This window comes from Chamaea fasciata, unplaced genomic scaffold (genome assembly GCF_029207755.1).
Source record: "Chamaea fasciata isolate MVZ Bird 193981 ecotype frontalis unplaced genomic scaffold, bChaFas1.0.hap1 SCAF_8, whole genome shotgun sequence".
Taxonomy (NCBI): Eukaryota; Metazoa; Chordata; class Aves; order Passeriformes; family Sylviidae; genus Chamaea; species Chamaea fasciata.
Window position 1 is genome coordinate 4,161,479 of NW_027094093.1, and position 23,306 is coordinate 4,184,784.

Below are 23,306 nucleotides of genomic sequence, written 5' to 3' on the forward strand. Positions count from 1 at the left end.
ATCCTCAGCATTTTCCTGGTTCCCAACACCATGTTAACATTAAAAAAGCACTGAATAGTGTTTGTGTGGGCACCTTTCTTTTGCCAAGTGAGGACAAGATAAACCAGGACTGATGTAGCATCGCATGTGGAGACTGCAGAGGTATTTTCCCTGGGAAATGATCCAAAAGGTTACAGCAAAGATGCAGAAAGCAAGCGAGGCCTCAGAAAGCGGACAAGTAAGATTGAGAAAGATCCTTTAGCCACTGTAGATCTTATTACAGTGATTCTTCTAGGAACAGTAAGATTCACCAGGATATTTACAAGGAGCAATGCAAACTGAATGCAGAAAAGGAATGCCTCTGTGATGATTTGAGAAGTGGGAATCATTCAGCTTAGCACCAAAGAAACACGGCTTCCCAAGGGATTTTTACCTCCCCCTTCACTAACATGCATTTCAATGAATACTGATGAAAAGTCTGAAGAACAAATGTATTTGAGTTTGTGCAAACTGTGAATTTGGATTTGCAGGTGCTCCAGTTTCTGTAGAAATGTAAAAGAACCCAGTAACACCCATACACAAACCAGATTCTGTTCTGTCCTTGATATACTGGTTCTGGTGAGAAAAATCTGGTCTTATAAGTCAACAGAATGTTTTCCATCTATCCCATTAACTACAAGAAAAAATGAGTTTTCATCTAGTGCATATGGATTTCCCCTTGTGTCTGTAAAATCAGATAGACAATTATAATTACAAGAAATACATTTAGTGGATGTTCAGAATTTCTTTAGATGGGCTATTTTTATTTAATTCCCTACACAGATAATTTAATCTAAGTCATTCTTCTCTGAAAAATCCTGATTTATGCATTTAATAACCTCTTGGAAAACTAGATGCAGAACTGAATAGCTGCGGTGTCAAACTAAAAACCCAAGCTCTGTGTGCATTACCTGTGTGCCTTGGGATTGGTATACAGCATCTAATAAGGTTTGAGCTCCCGTTGCAGCTCTTCCCTCCCAAAATCTGCAACTTCTCTTTTCCCTGAGTTCTCAGTCACCTGCAGCCAAAAGGATCCTAAGTGACCTTTTCATCAACAGAGATCTGCTCTCTTGAAACACATGGGAGCCTCAGGACTTCCTGAGTCTGATATTCCTCTGTCAAATTTGCTTTAAATTGAGGAAAGTGTTAAAAAAAAATACTGTAGGAAACACTGTAAAAAAACCAAAAAAACAAAAAAAAAAAACCCAACAAAGTAGGCTACCATGAAGCCTGTTGCACTAACAAGAAAAACAACAGTTTCTCTTTTCCATCATTTAAAAAAGTTGGTTTAAACTACCAGTATTCAGATAGGAAAAAAAAATGTTAATTGAAATATGTTTTAAGTGGTTTTTTCAGACAGAGATAAATGTGTAGAAACTACACCTCCCACACACACAATGTACACAGAGACTTTTTTAAACAAATGAAAAGTTCAGTCACTTTGTTTACATTTTTTCAAGCACAACTTAAAATTCTTTTGTTCTTTACATGACTTTATACTATCGCATTTTTAAAAGAAGCATTTCAGTTAATGTCAGAGCATTATCCCAGACCCTCATTTTCTTTAAAGGAGCATCTTTACATGAAAGTCAACATCATATTTCCAGTATATAAAATTAAATACACATCCTCTCTGGCAGGTTTCTTTCAGTATAGTTGCTGTTTCTCCAAGCAAGTTCTAAAGTGTTTCCAAATAAGTGTAAAGACTTCCAATTTATTTTCATTTTAGAAAATTGCTTGCTGAAGTGGCTCTGTATCCTTAAGGTGTGATACCCAGTCATGAATTGCAAAAAATACTTAGAATTTCTCAGCGCATTAAGTATCTCTGCTAGCAATAACTAGAAGCACTGGATATAAGGATCTACAGAAATTATATAAAAGTATAATTCAAGAAAGAGAACGAAAACAAGGAACAGTCTTACGTGACCATATTTATCTGCTGTTGTTCAGCTACAAAATAATGGAAAAACTTCATCAGAGATGCCCTTTCCTCACTAGACCAGAGCTTCCAATACTTTCAATTACAGATTAAATACTTTCAGATTTACCAGTAGTTTGTAACAACAATCAGAAGTACTCTGCAACTGAAACCTGGCTTCCTCCACAGGTAAAGTTAGATTTTTAACAAGGCAAACAGTAACAAGGAACTGATGACTTGAGCCTGGCCTTCTGTACCAACAGCTTGTGCTGCTGCAGCCTGGAAGGGACAGCTGGATGCTTGTTCCACCTTGATTCACTGAAAATCTGGTCCAGAGGGGAAGTATCTTCCTTCTCCAGACTGGTTTTCTTTCTGTCTGTACTTTTTTAAACCCACTATTCTTGAACCTGGTGTCCTTCAGATTTGCTACAGCCTCCTCTGAGTAGCAGCACAGAGACACAAGCTGCAAGCTCTCTTTCATACTTAGACCAATATGATGATGTAATTTGGGAGAAAGTTAGGCAAAACAGACAGAAAACCAAAATTAAGCATCTGGGAGACTAAGCAGAATCCTGTTCATGGAGGCCAAAGCTCACAGCACTGTGGTGGTTGTTTACTGTAAAACATGGGCAGTCACCAAAAGCAAGTGCATGTGACCTTTGCGTTGTAAGTACTAAATGCATAAAGATATTTATCTTGTAATCAATTTAAAATATATTCAAACCTAGTCAATGTGTCAGAATTGTCAGAACTTAGCTATGAATTTTTACTTTTTTTAAATATATTTAGGTCCATTCTTCCTCAGCTGCAGCTAGCAAGCCCTGAAATATCATTGCTTACAAGCCAATCTAAATTTCAACTCTTCTGATTTTTGAGCCAGGGGAATAAATTGCAATCAAATACAAATTGCAAAAATATTCAGCACTATAATTCAGTTTCCTGGAACCTGAGTTTACAGCCATCTCTGGTTTCTGTTTTTATACCTACTAACCAAATGCCACCCTTCCTACATAAAAGATGAATCTCAATCTGTGAACTGTTCTGCCCAAGTGTTTTACTGTATTTACTGCTCCCACTCCCACTTCATTTCACTCCCTCCCATGAAATCCCACTGATTCACATTCAGTTTTTCCACTTCCACATCCTTCAGAGAGGAAGTCCCCTGACTGCTGCTGGTAATTTTTCAGATATTTGCTTACAGTAAATGCTTCTCAATGACCTGTTGAAAAATAAAACTCCACACGTACATAATAAAATTAATGAACTGCTCATGGTTCCTACCAGCTCACGGCGAAGTCGTGAACCTTCAAAATGCTGCTCAGTTGATACTGTCCAGAATTCAGGGGTTGAGTGTGCTCTTTAGCACCCTCAAAGGATGATGGGGTCCCTTCAGCATCAACAGGGAACTCTGAATCCTGCAGAAAACCAAAATTATTAATTCTCAGAAATGCTGCATAACTTCACACAATGCATATATTTATATTATTATTTAGAAAAACAAATCTGTCTTATTTTTCCACTCTGTTTTTTCTCCTCCATTCAAATTTCATAATTTTTTTTAATCACTGTTGTCCTGATTTTTATTAATTTTGATACATATTGTTAAAGCTGACTGCAGGCAGAACAATGAAACACTAATAATTAGCTCTTTTCCAGTCATATTCCTACTATTTAAGATAAGTGGCATGACATAAAACACAGGACTAGAACGGGTAAAGAAGATTTATATCAAATCTTCTCACTTCAGTGAGATTACTGACATGGGATATTTTCCATTTTTCCATGGCCTATTTGTTTTTTTATCTCTGTTCTCTATGGGAGGTTAGTTCCATGAGATCCCTGTTCTCCACAGGAGGTTAGCTCCATGAGATCCCTGTTCTCCATGGGAGGTTAGTTCCATGAGATCCCTGTTCTCCACAGAGGTTAGCTCCATGAGATCCCTGTTCTCTATGGGAGGTTAGCTCCATGAGATCCCTGTTCTCCACAGAGGTTAGCTCCATGAGATCTCTGTTCTCCACGGAGGTTGGCTCCATGAGATCCCTGTTCTCCATGGGAGGCGGGCTCCATGAGATCCCTGTTCTCCACAGAGGTTAGCTCCATGAGATCCCTGTTCTCCACGGAGGTTGGCTCCATGAGATCCCTGTTCTCCATGGGAGGTGGGCTCCATGAGATCCCTGTTCTCCAGGGCAGGTTAGCTCCATGAGATCCCTGTTCTCCAGGGCAGGTTAGCTCCATGATTTGCATCCAGAGGCAAAGCTCCTGTATTCTTCAAAACACTTTTCTAGTAAGTATAACACCAATAAAAATTCAAAATATGTGTAGCTAATTTACAGCCTCATTTTCCATTGGTGTGGTTTAAGATATTTCTTTAGAGTAATCAGCAGACTAGGAGATTTATTACTAGCTCTAATTAACCAAGTTAAATAGCTTTATTAAAAATAGATTGTCATTAAAGAATTTAAGGAGGGTAACTGTGCACAATATATTTTAAGGACTGCATCCGTCATTACAAAACCACTTCCCAAGGCACCACGGTTTGCTGAAGACCTGGCTGATGGCTTCCGTTTGCAACATTTTAGGACATGCTGCTGTGAGGAGCTTTAAAGGAGACTGAAATCCCTCACTCTTTCAAATGCCCATCAAACACTAAGATTAAGGAGGGAATTAAATCACTGTATTTTAATCTGAAAACACACACGCAGAGCAGGGATAACCATTAATTCTTTTCAGTATTTGTTTGCACTAAACCTGATAGCAGCCATCCTGTTTCCTGATAATTTGCAGGAATGAGCATAAAGGAAATTTCACAACTGCAAAGTAGCAAAAGAGTACCTGTTTGTCTTCAATTTCAGAAGCTCTACGCACTGCTTTGTCCTACAGTGCAGGGTGCTATTAAGCCAAGCCAAACTTATGACGATCATTAAGTTAATGACCTAAGGATCAGTTTCAGCACATCTATTCCAGACCCAAGACCTGGAAGATATTTTTCAGTGGACTATGGCTTCAGTCACAGGCACAGCCTAACAAAACCACTCCAAAATCCATGGAACAGTAGGGACTTTCAATATCGACTAATATCAGACAACAGTCTTTCTCCTCTGACTGGAGAGGAAGACACAATCTGGAAATCGTGGAGAGGAAATGGTCCAAGTAATCCTTTGCTTAACAAGCAGCCTAGCAAGATACCTAACTTTGGAAAAAACCAAAAGTAATAAATCTGGAACAGTCAGAATTAGGAAATAAATACGCCAAGTACAAATACATAAAGAATAAAGATTAAAGTAATTTGGCATTGTTAATCAAGCAAGGAACGTGTTTGTGGCTGAAGTTCCACATTTTTATACAACTGCATAACAAGTTCTGACTGCCTCTCAGCCATAATATTCTTGAAGATCTCTGAAGCCAGTTCAAGAAAAACCCATAGATTTTCCAAATTTTGGAACAATTATCAGAAGTCTGCAGTATTTATTATACACACACACTAAACTGAGTAAAGATATTAACTAAAGGTAAGTATAGTCCCAATATGTGTCAGTACCTCTATGCAACTCTCAGAAGCTTTCTGTACTCCTTGTCTTGCAAAGTTCTACCTTTCAAGATTTACAAATGTGAACAACTCTGATTACAGCATAATAAAGGCATAAAATCAGCATGCTTTTTGCCAATTGTTCTCATTTACTTTCTGGAACTCAACCAATTAGTAAAAGCTACCAGACTTACTTCAGAGTGAAACAAGCCTAGGAAAGACAAGGCTCTCTGAATAGAAGTGACAGAGAGCCTTGCATTTTTTAGTAGAAAAAAATCCCCAGATGCTGCTTCAGGAGATAATGCTGCAAATCATTGCTGTAACATTAAAAAATATGGTAAAAAGAGAATAATATAAAAGTCTTAGTTTTTCTATAAGTCCATTGTGAGGATCCAAAATATTTCTGAGACTGTACCTTTTCCACTCTTTGAAGAAGTAATCCTGTATTCAACTAGAGCAGGAGACTTGGCCTCAGCTGAGATACTTCACACCTATGGTTTCCACTGGCATGAGCAGCTGCACCACTTGTCATGGCCAGATGTAACGCTGATTTCAGTAGCTCCCCAGCACACACCAGGCAGAAGTCACAGTGTGACTTTTTTTTTTCCCCAGACACAAATACTTCTCACTGCGGAATAAACGGGGTATTTTTATCCTAAAAACTTGTTACAGTGGGACTCTTCAGTAACGCTTATATGAAGGTATCTCTTCTCCCCTAACAAATTTAGGCAATCAAATTTCATTATTTAATCCTTATTCTATTATTTCCAATTGCTAAATCCTAAGGGTAAAAGAAAATCCACTGCACAAGTTAAGACTTTGCCTAACAAGGCTTGTGAAACTTTTACAGGCATTGACTGCAGGGTCTCATGCTCCTTCAGCATGGGCAAGCCAAAATTCAGGAAAACATCCTGAGTGCTAAGGAGCCAAAGCAATACACTGTGTTTTCGTTCATTGCTTTATCTGCTATGTACAAGACATTTGCACTATGACAAAAATAAAAACCTACCAAGCTTCTCTCTCACATCCATATAAAAAAGAAATTACTGCACTTCTTGCCTGTGACATTAAACATCCTATTCCCATACCATCAAAGGCAAGAAACAGAACATTCAAAAGAGTGTCCTAGGAAAAATCCCTATGAACCAAAACCCTTCTGAATGCACATCCTCAGTCCCTGACAAGGGGAAATGGTACCTGCTCCCTACCAAACTGTCCCTTTGACAGTACACTCCTCTGTTATCAAAATCACAGGTGCAACAATCAGCCACTCACAAAAAGCTGCCATGACTCTTGGGCCATTTAAACCCGGTATTTCCATAGCTGTCTAAAATACCAGCAGACAGAAGGCTACAGAAGTCAGGACTGTGTGAAGCCATCGAGGCATGCCTTAAGAGCTCTCAGGTTCATGTACAAAAAGCAAACAAGAAGAAAACAGCTTGCCTTTCTTTTGTTTGTTTGGGATTTTTTTGATTGCCTTTTTTTCCCTTTAATTTAAGAGCCTGAACCATAAGAGGATTGAGTGATTTACCCCAGATCAAGATGAACTCCTCTAGGATGGCTTGTGAACTGAACTCTTATCTTCTGAATATCAAATTATTCCTTAATATCCCCTTATAAAACAAAAAAACCTTATCTCGATGCAAGCTGTCATGCAATTAAGAACATTTTCCCTTAAAGCTATTAGAAATATCTCTTTTCTGTCCTGTCTTGAATTTTTCCAGTAAGACTGCCTTTTCTCTCCCAACAGCAGGGCTCTTCAGAGCAAGTCTACAGCTTTCTTTTTCCTCGTGAAAGACACAAGAGACTCATTTGTCAAAACATACAGAAGGCAATGAATAGATAAGTGGAACTGATCTAAATCATCTCAGAGCTGAGAAAAATGTAGTAGAGTTTAATAGAAAACATCCAAATCAGTTTGTCTAAATCACAGCTTGGCCTTGTCTACATCATTATTACAGGTAGTGTTAAGTTTCTCCTTACTCAGATGTTAAAAATTGAAGTCAATCGAAAAAGCAGCTTCACTCCCTAACCAGGAACAAGCTCAAAGCTTGCTACTTTAATTCTGAAAGAAAATAGAGCAATCTTAAGTGAGGCAAAGCCCATCAGACAGCAAATCAGTGATCACTGTCTTTCAGTGAGGGAGGAGAAGAAGCAAACTCTTCTTTTTGCAAAAATTAATGACCATTATCATCAGCAGTTCCAATCTGAAAGCTGTCAAGGTCATTCCAATGCTGCAGCTCAGCCATGCACAAGGAGCACAGTCACAGGTGCTGGTGTGCCCATACATTCAATTTAAAAAGCAAATACTAGATACTTTTTCAGAAATGTGAAGTAAAGAAAATTTAGTTCTTCTTAGGGCATAACTACTGTCTATGTCCAAGACTCAGCAAGACAGCCTAACTTGTATCACTAAATATTTCCAAGGAAACACTCTATTCTCAATTCTCACCCAAGAATCAGCACTGCCTGTCTTTCTGTACTTAGAAATGAGTACTGCACTAATCACTGAGAGCTATACCGACATACCATTGAAATTCTCTTTTTAATTCAGTTACAGAGAATTGTAAAAATTGCTTATTTTTCAAAAAAAATCCAAACCACTTTTATTATGGAGAACATGTTTTGTCTATTTTCCTTTTAAACCCGTTCCAATATATTGAAATTTCCAAATTTTTGTTCTTAAATACCAAAGCAGTCCCATGGACACCAGAGAAGCTATCTATTAAATACATGGTTTTCACAACAGGGCTTGAGTTTCACGCTAAGTTTTTGTCCCAACTTCCAAAACAACTTAAGGGTTACTAAGAATCCATACATTCAAAAAGTGAAAATAAACAAGACATTCTTAAAACGCAAATATATAAACAAGAATGAAAATACTCTCAGCCGTAATTGCTGATAATGAATGAATCTTGCTCCTCAGACTATCAAAAATAAAGTATATCAAGTAAGCGAAAACACTTAAACAGCAAACTATAGTATGAGATTTTCCAACCCCATTTTACTTTTCTTGGATTGTACTTAATATTATTTAAACTTTTAAAGTGAATTAAGAAAGATTAAAATCTGTCCCTGTTTTCCCTCTTTTCCCAGAAAATCCTGGCAGTCTGTTCTCTGAGCAGCTCAGTTTTGGCTTCAGAAGGCACCAAATGCTAAGCAGGAAAATATTAAACTAACATTAAAAGCTTTGCTGCAAGAGTGACAGAAAACTGACATCTAATATAGTATCTGAGCATGGTTTTACTTTGTTTTCATATTTCCTGTAACTGAAGGGACAGGGTATCCTTTTCTAGCAGAGTATAAAGAACTGAAGGTGTTTAGTGCACCCACTGAACGCAATGCATCAGTGAAATAGTCAGTAGGCACTGTTGTACAATTAATACTTGAAACAACTCAGTTTCAAAATGCTCCTCCAGTGTCTATAGTAACCACAAGACAACACATTTGCACATTATTTTACTATGTTAATCATGACCACAATTATTTTATAAACATCTGAAATGTAAGGAAAGGAAGTTGAAAGCAATAGCAGAAGAGTGTAGTAAAACTTTTATTGCCTGCTCCATCTTGCTTGGCTTGCTAATAAAACCTATAAAACTCAGCTACAAAGGTTGTGGCCACATAACTCCTCCTTATTCAGTTTATAACCCTGACAATTTTTCCTTTTTTAATAAAATAAACATGAAGATAATATGTAATAGGTAGTAAAAGCCAGATTAATTAAAAAAGCAATGGTAAAACTGCTCTGTCTTCAAATTCAGGGCTAGTGTGGCTCTCCAGACAGTTTGTGAACTGATGATGACAGTAAATTTGCACTTGAAATTGCTCCTGACTATGTCAGTTTTAAGGCTCTGCCACATCAAGTCCAGCCATTGCCTGTGCAATAAAAAACTAGAAAGCTCTACTACTCAATGTCTAACTAAGCCACAGACACTCAATCACTTTTGGACTAGAGCTCTCATTAGCACTCATTGATAAACACACTGCAATTATTTCCTACCATCAAAAGGATAAACTTCAAGCTGCTGCACTTCACTGGCTTTGTTTCTTTTACTGCAGCTAGTAAAACCAGATTTGATTAGCCAGATACGATTAATAATCAGAGAGGTTTGAAAAAGTAAGAGGAAGATAACAACTACAGAAAGATCCATCACTGCAATGCAAGAGCTTCATTCCAGTTTTCAGCACTAGGGCTTGTTTAACTTTATCACCACTATTTCAGAAAGTAACAGCATAAAATGGAAAAACTTACTCTACGCCAAGCATGCTGCCCAACACTACAGAAATAAAATCACTGCAACGTTTTAGTTTCTGCTAAATCTTTAACACTTCCTCTCAAATGCCCAAGTAAATCACATTTCTCAGTTTAAAGTTTAACGCAACTGTGGCTGATGCTGTAAGGGATGAACACGACCCTGCAGTGTGGAGACTGGAACACAATCAATCTGTGAGTTGGAGGCAACTGCCCAGGGAGCTGCACAGCTGCCCAGAGAACTCAGCTTGGAGTGACCTAAGTCAAGCCTGGAAGTGTCCAAGGCCAGGCTGGATGGGACTTGGAGCAACCTAGTGGAAGGTGTCCCTGACCACAGCAGGGCATGGAATGAGAGGAGTTTTAAGGTCCCTTCCAACCCAAACCATTCTGGGACTCTGTGACCAGAGAAACACAAACCAGCTCCTGGAGCCTTGCTCAAGGCTGACCATCGAACAAGGAGTGGGTTTAAGATGCCCTGCACCCACACTGTGTGGAAGACAAAGGCTTAAGCTTTATAAAGATGAACAAATAATTTCTCCAGAGAAGGAATAATCCTTAAAAAGCCTCCAACATTCCTTGAGGACCTGTTCTGTGTTCAAAAGGATGTCTATGCTGTACAGAAATTCCCCATGCAGCCTTCTTCCAACACCTCTACCATCCCAGCTACATCATCAAATGTATTTTAACCCCTTATTTTGATTACTGTTCTCTGTCACAGAGAACTGCATGACCAGCAGTCTAGGCAGAGTCAACAAGGTGAGTGAAGAGTCACAGGAAATTATTCCAGAACATGAACATACAGTAATTCTGAGTGCTACGTTCAGTTACGGTCTCAATAAAGTGATAAAATGATCATCCAACTTTTAATTTACTACTCCCTCATGGTAGGAATTGAACTTAATACATGCAATTGAAAATAATTTCTTAATTTAAAATTATTACAACTCTAAAATACAAAGTCTATACCAGTACTGATACACCCAGATTTTAAGTATCTACTTCTGGTTACCATTAGCAGCAGTTATAAGTGTAAGTTCCTCACATGTGAAAGAATAAATCCAGCATCATTTTACTGGTAGTAATTTCCAGTTTCTCACCCTGATTCTCATCATCATCTCATCACCACATCTTAACAACAGAACACGTTCCTGTTTGTTTTTCAAAACAGCATTACATGTCTCACAGGTAATTAAACAATATGTTCACACAATAGAGATGTACACACAGCTACGTATATAACTTAATCTTGCATAAACAACAGCAAACACTGTTACAAAACTCAGCCTGACCATTTTGCAAGGAGAAATAAAAGAACATCTATGAAAATGCTGCAATAAATTATCATGATACGAGGCATGCAATCGATTTTCATGGCAGTTTTCTAAGTCACAAATAACCATGTGCTATTCCCAAAGATGTTCCCTATCCCTTCTTTTAAAAGGCTGCAAATGTTTGAAAATCAACTACATTTATGACCGATGCTAAAATAAACAACAATGCAATAAAATATAGAAAACTGTTCCAATTATAATTTTATTTCATAGATTTAAATTTTGATTATGGTACAATTAAACATCAGCAATATTTTAAGCTACAGCAGCACAGGGGGCATATACCACACAATTCATCATGTTAAAGAGGCGATGCTGATTAAATGATAGACATCAAGTTACTTCAGTTTTCTGACATACTCCAAAATACATTGCAATATTGTCTTTTCTTACATATTTTTTTAAATTTTCATAGTGATTAATGTGAATTCTCTCTACCACAGAAGTATCCTACTGTAGAATCATCTAATAAATCTAGATGCTTTCTTGATTTTCTCCAAGTAAACACCAGTACAAACAGTGTAAGACTATCCCTTCATCCACGGATGGTCCAGAGGACAGCTCATCTGAATTAATTTTGATTTGATTCCTGAAACATGTACTTTGAAAGACTGTGGGAACACACTCTCTTTTTTTATGATTTCTTTTAAAATGATCTTACCTGCACTTCTAACAAGAAAAAAAATCTGCTCCCAAAGGCTCTCCTACCACTAGTAATATCCAAACATCGATTCCAGAGGTGCAAATAAGTCCTAAATTTTCCCGCTCTTTTATTAATCTTACAAATATTAACAAACAAATTTTGCTTTTCCTCAAATTACCGTTCTGCTTCTCAGGCACTGTTGGGAAGCTCAGAAACTGTGTCTACATTGTCAGTAGCCTGGATACACTAATTTCTGCCAGGGCCAAAGTCCCCACTGTAATCATCTCAATAACTGTTATAAGGCACCCAGGGTTTCCAGAGGTCCATACATCACTACAATGAACTGGTAAACACATTCAGGGGCCATTAGTTATTGATTTATTTGCAATTATGCATTACAGATGCCGTCCATGTTCCCCTCCCCTAGGCAGTTCATCATCCTGACTCCATTTCAGGACAGCCAGTAACCATTATCCCAAGCTCCACGTAATGAGAAATAATGAAAACAAAGCTGTAAGAGTACTCTGACATGCAGGAACAAAACTATCAGCTTGTCAATACAGCAGAGAAATGGATTCTTTACAATAAAGAGCTAATTAATTGATTACTGTACTTGTAAGCAATAAGTACTTTATCAAAAAGTGATAAAGCTGGTTATCTATCACTGTTAACCACCAGAAATACGTTCAGCACTGCAGGAAGTGGATACAGCAGAATATGAAAGAGGTACTGCCAGGCTGACTTCACAAACATGCCAGTAGTGAAACTGAAACTGCAAACAAGTGCTTTAAGGTGGGATGAAGTCAGTCTGCTCTAGATTCAGCGAGGCAGATTATGAAACCAGACCTAAAATATCTGTAATTGATTTTGGACCACATAAAACCCAGGCCTCTGCGCCTCCCTGAACTACCTGAGCTAGACATAGCTTTAAAAAAATCCATTATTTAGAAACTGTCCATTTTTTCAAGACTGAAGGATTGACTGTAACTGCCAGTACATTTGTGAAATGCCTAACTACATTCTCTATTAAAAAGCAACTCTATTTCTAACCTAGAATCTCCTTAGATTCAATTTTCATCTACTAAATTCTATTCTACTACTGCCTGTTGAGTAAACACTGCTATTAAGAGTATATTTCGTCCCCTTTGTCACAGCCAATGATGAAGAACATCCTAATTAGGCCTGTTCTAGCTGAAGATTACCCTGCTCATTATAGAGGGTTTGGACTAAATGGCTTTTACAAGTCCCTTCAAAGCCAAACTATTCTATGATTCTGTGAACTTTAAAAGTATAGTAAAAAAGTGTATTTTTATTTCTCTTTCATTTACCAAGTGATCCAGACTTCCCCTCCTCATTTTCCTGGCCTCCTCGTGGAAAAAGACATCATCAGTGTATCATTTGATAAATTTATCAGTAACTCTAACTCAAACACAAATCAGATTTTTGAGATTCTTTTTTTATCCCCACTCATGTATAAAAACGCTAAATAGTTTATAAGGAAAAAAAAAATCTCTGAATACATTTGATTATTCTCCATTTAAGGCTTCATGTCAGACTTGAACATACTAGTAACATTATTTACATTGATTCTGTACAATTCCACAACTGCATCTTCTACAATCACGGGGTAATTTGCATTGATATTAGTGCTGATTATTTATGGTTTTCAGTTCTATTATTTTGTTTCTCCATTTCTTGAGTCACTTTTTACATTTTAAATATAGTTTTGAAAGTAACCACAGATTGCTGGCACAATCTCCCTGTGACAATTTCTTACAACCGAAGGAGACGAAAAAGCAGAATAACTTTATCACCACCTGACTCCCAAGTTACAAAATTGAAACACTGAGATTTCAAGTGGGATAGCAGAAACTACAAGATTTTATTCAATTCTTGAAACCTAGCCCATGTACTCTCAATGGAAAGGCAATTTGTTCATGTGGGTTAGGACAGATGGCATGGGGACCTAAAATGAATTTTACTCAGACAAACAGCAATTGTTTACCCAATGGATCTGTTATTTTTCTGTATTCAAAATCACATATCCTCGGTAAGAATGTAAGTAGCAGTTTTTATTGCTTTTTATTACCATTAGCCCCTCAAACCCACACAAGTTTGAGATGGAACTAGGGGCTATTCTGTTTGGTTGTTTTTTTGGTCTCTCTCCTGTTCATATACAGAAGTTCTCTGTTCCATCCTCTCTGGCCAAGTCAGAGGGAATATCTGAAACCAATTTTCCCCAACTGTTCATCCACGGACACATGCAAGACAACTTGCAATTTCATTCTAAATTTAGGCACTTGGGCACTGCCATAACAGCTTCAAACCTGTGGCATATGGTAAAACCTTACAAAAGAAAGGCCTTGTAAAATTATGGTTCAGGCCTTGCTGCTTGGCCTGGGTACAGCTAACAGCTAGCCAGAAAAATTCCTCTGAGAAAGGAATTGTAGCCATGAGAATCAGCTTGCATGTCAATTTATTCCTGTGGGAACCAATTTGCACCTGGGAGGATAAAGATCCTACCTGTGTGAAACAGCTTCTTCCCAGGAGACAAGAACGTAAACACTGAATGAATCTTGCTCCTCAGACTATCAAAAATAAAATATATCAGGTAAGTGAAAACACTTAAAACAGCAAACTATAGTATGAGATTTGCAAATCCCATTTTACTTTTGGTTAATTACAGTTAATATTATTAAAAGTTTCAAAGTAAATGAGGAAAGATTCAAATCTGTTCCCGTTTCCCTCCTTCCTACAGAGGAAAGTGATTGATGGACATGTACACTGGTCATTGCTAACCAGTAAACTGAATTACAACAACTTTCTAACCCATTAGAATTAAACACAATGCCTTCAGAAAACCATATAAATATGAGCTATAAAGAATACAGATTGGCTATGGTGGATGAAGATACAAGTGTCTTGTCTGTCTCTACTGCGACACAAAGCTTCTACTGGAGATGGCAAATTTCGCTCACCAGTAGCTACAGCACAGGATGAGTGTGAAGAATGTGCTTTACTAATTTTTAAGACTGCTATATATCAATATTTCTATGTGGACTCAGAGGGCGATGGTGCAGCCAGGATTGAGACACAAGTGGGTAAAACCCCACAGAATTCACTGACCACAGTTTTCAGCCTGATGCTTGAAGAGACACCACCAGAAATCTACAGCAGAAGGGGATACAGCCCAAAAATACCCAGAAAAACTGACAACTTGTCTGATCACAGGCTGATCAGACATTCTAATTCCTGGACCATTACTGGATATAACTCTGGATAAAAATAAACTAAAGGCAATCTGGAGGTAAGAGGAGTGAGATGCTAGTGGGAAAAAGCAGCCTTAGAAGCAAACACTCCAAGGAATTCTGCAGAGAGCACACAGGGCCTAGCAGCATACAAAATCAGTTTGAAGAAAAGTCAAGTAAGTAAATGGTGCAAACAGGGCACATCACCCAGCTTTTTAGGAAAGTACCCTTTCAAATTATTTTATCTTTATATATTAAATTATTACTTTTGTTTCCTCCATCTACTCCTCTAGACAAGGCTTTTTCTTCTAACTTTCCCAATTCTTGAGAACTTACAGAGGTTCAAACCCTTCCTTGATCCCTGATTACCTGCCCATACAATTATGCCTAACTGCCCTTTGAATGTGCCTGAGCAGGGAGCACTCTCCCTCATCCTCTGAAATAACACGCAGAGAAATGTAATTAATTCTAAATCTGAATTTCACTCCAACTCGTATTGCATGAAATAACCTATTTTAGTAAATGTCCAGTTCCTACCTCATCTTCTTGGCACCTTTCTCTGTGACTTTGGTAAAAGTTTTAGGGTAACAATCCACCCTAACACATTCCTCTTTAGAGCAAATCCAAATGGAAAGGAGCAGGCAAATTACATTTCCCTTGCCAATGCTCCCCCTGTATCAGAAATCCTATCATTCTTTGTTGATTTCACAACACACAAATTCCCCTACCCCTTTCCACACACAAATTAACTTGCCTTTCTTCCCCCTTCTACTTTGTGTCCTCTAAAACTCTAAATCATAATCTTATCTCCCTTTATTTATGATCTAGAATCTGTATCAATGCCTCATTCTTTCTTGACTTGCAATTCACAGACATCTGCCCTGTTCTTACCGAACTTTCACTCTTATTTCCTTTCCAGCTTCCATGCATTCCTAGGTACTTAATATGCTACGTGGAAAATTCTGTGGAACATAATTTTTCCAGTTATGCACAAAGAGAGAACCTGCACTGCCACCTTTCCCATTTTAAGTCCCACTCCCACTAGCATGCATTCCAAAGTGTTTTGCCTTACCTGCCAGTTCCTTCTTTTATCCTTCATTTCTACCCTCAGTTGTCACATCAACACCTCATTTGTTGCTCTTGTGCTTCTGCCTCCCCTCTGCAAGGGGTAAACACTGAAGGCAGTATTTGGCAAAACTGGAATATTTGGCAAGAGTAAAACTGGAAAATACCATCACATTTTCTACTTGAAAGAATTGCAGTTACTAAAAGCATTCAAAGTTGTTTTTAAACAACTTTCCTACGTGATCACAGCTATTACTGCACATCAGATACGAGGCCTGTAATGTTTAAGCCATAAACTGCACCACTGGACTGCCACTGTACTTGCCCTGAAGGAAATCCTAATAAAGTCTCCAACTTCCAGCTCCTAACTGATGAAAAACTGAGTAATATTCTGCCTCCAGAACAGATGGAGAATTTGACTGGAATCACACTGGCAATTTCTTAAAGATCCTCTTTCATTTTGTTGTGCTATGGAAAAAAATAAAGGGCTGATTCAGGACTGAAAGTAATGCTCACAAACACATCAGACAGCATTCCTCTCAATTTCTATCACTCCCACAATTAAAGGCACACATCCTTATTCTGGAGTGGAAAAAAACTTACACTTAATATATAGTGGCAATGAATTTGAAAAAAGCGATTATGGCATCTCTGACCATTCTCTCAGGATTATATTCTGACCAGTAGTTTCTTAAAACTCTTTCATTTATTCAAGGCAAAAACATTTAAAAGAAAACACATTTTAATATTAAGAAACCTCTTATAGAAACACCTATTCTACATTCAGTTACTAAAAAACTCTCCAGAAAGACTATCAAGACTCAGAAACTTCTGGTTCCTTCCCTGGTGCCAAGTCTTATACTAAAAGTCAGACATGTCACTGCACTGAGGGCATACTAAGGTGAAATTCAAGGGGTTTGATGCCTCTTTTGAGTCAGAAATCATTAAAAAAAACCCCAAACAAAACCAAAAACAAAAAGAAAACAAAACAAAACAAACCACAACCCAGAAAACAACAACAACAAAAAAACATTGCAAGAGCATAATTAATAGAGGTTAATTAATCATAATTGGGAAGCAGGGTCATAACTCCATCTTTCTGGCTTAAATTAAGCTATGCTGGATTTCTTCACCCAAGATATCACTGCTAATACAAGCACACTATTTGTGTGTGCCTGTAACCTCAATATTGCTTAGTCACATTTTCGGAGGCTTCTACCAAACTGATGGGTGTAGTCTCTCCAAAAATCTCCTTTTCTAACTCAGAGTCTAAAAAAAAATGTAAAAACAAAGCAGAAGATGCATTTTTATAACTACAGAAAATCAAAATCACATTAAAATTTCAAGGCTTTTTCTTCTTATGTAAAGGATTACAACATTTCATAAAACTGCACAACGGACACGGGGATGAAACAGCACAGATTTACCTGGATATTTCCTCAGAGGGCTGGGGGGAAGAAACAACCACAAAAAAGCAAGCTTCAAAGTAACAGCTGAGAGCAGCAGTTCAAATTTCTACAGAAAAACCACTGCATGGAAGGCCTAGATATATAACCAACTTTTTTTGCACTATATATCTATATATATGTACCTACTATATCTATATATATGTGTACCCAAACCCCCCAAACACAGCCTTACTGCATTACCTGAGCAGGAGGGGAGAAAACCCTTCAACACAATGTTCAGAGGATAACTGTAGAAGAAATGCACAGTATGAAAGTCCAAGAGAGGCAGACCAGTTCTGACCATTGTTCAATAAGCCTACACTTACTGAATTCCTCTACAAATCCAGCAGCATCCTGTCTCAGACGCAGAAAGGCTGTGAGGATTCTGTAAGAATCACCACAAAATTGAAATTCCCTCCAAGAAATTGTGATCTAGTTTGGAGTGAATGGGAAAAAGTTTCCTGGAATATACTGATCTAAGAGCCAGCAGATCCTGTGCCCCACACATGCTGATGCAGACCCAGCTTCTCTGGCACTGAAGAGCATGGATTTGAACCCACAGCCATCCTGCCCACCTCATCATTCCAGAGGAAAACAAGTACCAGCAGGAAAACGGATTCTTTTCTGCAAAGAACAGAAGAAGAAGGGAGAAAAGAAAATAGTGGCAGGAAATTGGAACCTTGTCATTGGCATCATTACATCTGTTTAACTGATTGTTATGATATTGATTACCAGAGAAAATTAATTTACAGTGCAACACTATGTAATGATAGCTGACTCTAAACAGAGTTTAAATAGTTTAAAATAGTTTAGTTTTTATTTACACTTATAAAATTTATTAGACAGTGTTATCCACCCAGTCTTAGCATATAAGCCTTAACTTCCCAAAAGCAATTAGGCATCTAATGTACCTTCCAACTCAACCCACTCCATGATCCCATGATCTATTCCTACTAACTTGGCAGGGAACCTGGACACCTTCGCAGAACTTTAGCTACTAATAACTGCTGAATGTATGGACACTCTTCTGAGAAACAAAAAAAACTGAAAGCTTAAAACCCCTTGGTAAATGGTATTCAATGATTGGGTGTGCAGATATAAGAAGACTACAAGGACATCAACCTCTCAGAGACACACACTTGTGCAGCTAAAAATAATAGCCAGATTAGAGCTGATACAGACCCACCAAAAAGAGAGCCCTAATAAAATCAAATCTCAGCTGTGCCATGACTGGAACAATCCAATGACATACTAAAGTGATGCTCAAATACATCTGGCTGCAAAGAGGGGCAAAAAGGTTACCTTTTTCTTGTTCCCTCTCATTACCTTCGCTACAGTAACTTACTTCTGACAGGAAATTCATGATGAATTAATTCAATTACTAAAAAGATCCTTAATAAACTCAGGATTTGTAATCTCAGGAACAACACTGACACCTCCAAATCTCTAATTTCAAAGCTTTCCTGTTGTTCATAAATTATTTAAAAACCCAAACTTTTTAATACAAAGGAACAGAGAAGGACCACTTCAAAAGGTATAACATGTGGGCCAGTCTGGAGCCCTGCAGAGTAGCTGACACAGCTGACAAGAATAGTCCCCTGCACAGGTGTTGGCATGTTCTGACTAAGCTCCCAGTCACAGCCTTGGCACAGCCAGCCTCTTTTACTGCCACTGAGGCTCTCCACTCACACACATTACCAGATGGTGGCTAGAAGCTTACTCCGTGTGTATCCTGGCAAAAAAAATGGAAATAAGCTACACAGACTGTAAAGAGCTCCTTGCTATGACTCCCAGACCAAAAATCAGTCCACAGCACCAAGGCTAACAATATATGTGAGTGTATTAGCTTGTGTGGTTGTGTTTTTAAAAGCAGTACAGGAGCTATCAAATACAACAATACAACCTCTCCTATTATCCTTAAATGCGCTCCAAATATTGTCAGCCTTCCCCCCTCACTCTTTTTATAAACTGTGTAATAAAACACTTAATTAGTACATAATAGACTGTCTTCCATTAAAACAGAACACAACTCTATAAATAAACAATTACGCCAACAAAGCCCTGTCAGATTCTCTTCATTGTCATTTCTCAAATTGTTTTAGCCTGGGTGTATTTTTGAGCTCAAAGCAAGGCTGCACAGAGTGTTCATCACAGCTCTGGTGGCAGGCAGAAATTAGTCATGAAGTATGAGCTTGGAGGGGCAGGATAAGAGCAAGGCAAGTTTACCCAACAAAAGAACAGGAGCAGCAGAATAAACAACTGCCTAAGATTTCTAGCCTGGAACACGAGAGAGCATCTCTTTCCAATCACTATTGTTTGGACAAAACCAATCGCTCAACAACTGACTGTACATCAAAAAATCCAGGTAAAATATACTCAAAATGAGGATTCCTCTCTCAAAGGATAATTTTCAAAAGTAAAGCTATCTCCTATTTCATGTCAATCTTCATTACTATTTTTCTCATTTACAATATTGAAAAACCAAGGATGGTATCTTCACATTAACCAACTCTGTGATCTATTTCAAAAGATACAACCGGGGTATTCTTAAGTATTACATTACCACGACTGTGTGCTGCTCTTTGATTATTTTTCTGCTGGGTTCAAGTCAGGGCATATACATCTTGTAGCAAAGAACAATTTCTACACCAAGTGTGAAGGATTGTGAATTCCTCTGCTATTGCTAACATCCCTTCCAGACAGAGACATTTCACAACTATATGCATTGTTCTTAAATGATCCACAAGAGTTAAGTAATCTAAACAGAACTTTTAAAAAATTATAATTATTACACACCAGAAGTGTGGAAATAGACATTTTCATATTAACAAGTAACACTGATAAACTAAATTTTTTTAAAGACTAAATATTTTTAAAATACTATGAACTGTGATTTTGCATAGTGATCTTTTTCTTGTTTATCGCTTTTTTTTTTTGTGGGAATGAACTCTTGAGAGATTTACATCACAGCAAATCTCAGTTTCTGCTGTACTGCTTCAAGAGAACAATTTCTTTGCAGGTGCTACGGAAATAGGGGGGGAGGTTTGCTTTCTACAGTGAGTGAGGCGTTCCTGCAAAAAGAGAAACAGCTTCAGATTTCTAGTAAACTATAAATGTCTGATTGACTGACCTGCTTTGGTTAATTTGTAGTATATAGCCCATTATCTGAACTACATATACACAAGGTAAAACCTTGGAAACAATACAGAACTATGGTGTAAAACATACAGAATAAATGCAAACTGAAACCGTCCACTGAGTACCTGATGTTCTGCTGTCACACCAGCATGCTGTGGCCTTTGTTCTGAGTAACAGAATTCCGTAACTAGCCTTTCAAACTTGTGTGTCCCAAACTTTCCAATTCAGCACCTTAACTGAAAGTATTTGGAGAATTTACAAAGAGAGCAGAGGTAGGAAAGAGAAACTGAGCTGCTAAGGAGGAGGACTTTAGAAAGGAACCAGCAAAAAAAGCATTCTTCTGAATGAGCTGTGAAACCACTTGACTCATTCTGCTTTTTAGCCCCCAAAACCAAGCTCAGAGATGATGGCCAAACTCCACAGTGAGACATTAAACTGCACTTCCGAAAAAAACTAATCTGCAATTTGAGAAGATTCCTAATGCGTCCACAAAATTGTTCAGCAGTTGCGCTTTACAAAGTGGTTGCGTGTAGTGGCAGCAAATCTGAGTTGCCTTCGTTGTCCGAACATTATATGAATTATTTCTGTTCCTCTGGCGTAAAAACCCACGTGTAGAGACAACATTCCAGGCTGGCTTCCAGCAGAAATCTGCCCAACCTCAGCCTCCCTGCTGACAGAGGCTGCATTTTGCTCACTGCATGTAAAAGCAGGTAAGATCAACTAATCCATGATTATACAACAACTAGTTTTAACCATGATCAAACCCATTAGGCCTAGCTTCGAACTGGAAATCCAATTACAAAAGAGGCCTGTGACACGTTAACATTATCCTCACAGTATGTGACACTCCAGTGAAACAGTGTCACATTTTCTGGAGGAAATGCTCTGATTATTAATTCATAAACTGTTTGGAGTAAAGGCTTAGTATCTTATTTCATTTGATTTCATCGTATTCAAACAGAAACAATTAAGATTTTACTTTCCACTCCCAGAAGTGCTGTTTGAATATACAAGACAAACAACCCTGAACACTGTGAGCAGCGCCAGAGCTCTTAGGGTATGTTAGAGATTTGTTACCATGAAAACGAAATGCTAATGCTGGATTTCATTTTCCTTAAAGTGATGTTGACATATGCAAAGGTTTTATTTAAATATTGGAAAAAAAGATTGAAACACCAAAATCCATAACTTACTACAGAATAGTTAATTTAAAATATAAATACCACAGTCAGCACCTGAGCCTTTCCCTCCAGATTTTGGGGCTCTGAGCACTAATTTCATATTTCAATCACATTTCATTAATTTGAAAGGGATCTAGTTTTATCCATTAATAACTTTAGCTGAACTACATTAAAATGGAAAAAAAAAAGCCCAAAAGAAAAATCCCAATTAGTATTAAGTGTGGCCTCATTTAATGTACTTTTCTTGTGCAAGTATATCAAGCAGTAGCTCATATATTGCCTTTTTAGCCTGAATACCAGGCTAAGGTGAACCACTGAAATGAAGACTGCAAACACTTCTGGAAAAATACTAATTTAAAAATAGTGGCTATTATTTTCCCAGTTCAAATACAGTTACCATTCTAAACATTTTGAGTTCCAGTTGTGTATCAATTACAACTAACACTTTTTGTGTTTTATTGATACCCCAGAACACCAAGCAGATCACTGATTTCTTGTACTGAAAATTAAAACTTAGTATAAAGAGTTTCCAAATTTTTACATAACTCTTCCCAACTCCTGCATCATAAACTTTTCACTGTGAAACAGACCTTGGAAAAAAAATAGAGGAATTACAGCTGGAAATAAACTTTTGTGGAATTCGTATTTTTTTCCTCTCACACAAGAAAAAGCCCTTCTTAAAAAACACGGACATTTTTCAAGTGAAATTAAATTGTAACCGAGGTACCCAACACTACTCATGTCTTGTGTAGTGCATTCTACTGCTAGTTAGTGCCTCTCCTTCCTTGAAATGGAGATCGTGGCAGAAGTTTAACATTCCAAAGATCACTGGAATTGCACAGTTAGAGATGTCGTACCGGCAGAATTCCCTTCGGGGGCTGTAAGCACCGAACATCTGTTAGTGAACAACCAAACAAGCACAACAAAACCATTCTCCTCCTCTTCCCCCCAGAACTCCCAAATGCTTTCCAAGAGAAATGTTAAGGTCTTGACACTTTAATTAAAGGGAAAACAAAGTGTTGGTCCCGAGTTAATGAAACTGCTCAATTATGGTCTCCAAGGCCAACACTGCTGACATGACCAGCAGCTGCGCAAGCACCGTCCCACCTCCTGCTGTGGCTGCTCTGCAGGGAGCCTCTGGTGCCTCTGCAAAGTTCTCTCTTAACTCAGGAAAAGTCAAATCCCATCCTACAGCCCAACAGGAATGAGGGAAAGCGCTACAGGAACTCTGAGGCATAAAGGAAACCCTCACGCACAACACAATTCCTAACTCGCTCCATTTGTGTGTCCTGAGGAAAACAGCAACAGCTATTTGTAAAAGCAAAGAAAACCAAACATTTTAAAGCCTTTATGTCATTTTTTTGTGTCTGTTACATCTTCTCTGCAAAGAGAACTCAAAGGTTTTTTTTTTTTTTCTTCAATTAAATACAGTTTCAGTACATCCCTCTTTTAGGAGCTCAAAGTACATGCATACAAAAACAAGTCATTTTATTAACAGCAATTTTTGCAAGTGACTATAACAAGAGTGAGACTCA

General features: G+C 37.9%; 1 protein-coding gene across 1 annotated transcript in view; it reads right to left on the reverse strand.

Moving 5' to 3' along the window:
• Positions 1 to 3,213: 3,213 nt before the first annotated feature.
• The window catches only part of LOC136293056 (sperm-associated antigen 16 protein-like), a 52,184-nt gene continuing 32,091 nt past the window's right edge, over positions 3,214 to 23,306 (reverse strand). Inside the window, exon 10 of the mRNA XM_066189312.1 lies at positions 3,214 to 3,351. Coding sequence (XP_066045409.1) covers positions 3,214 to 3,351 — 138 coding nt within the window. The remainder of the gene's footprint in view (positions 3,352 to 23,306) is intronic.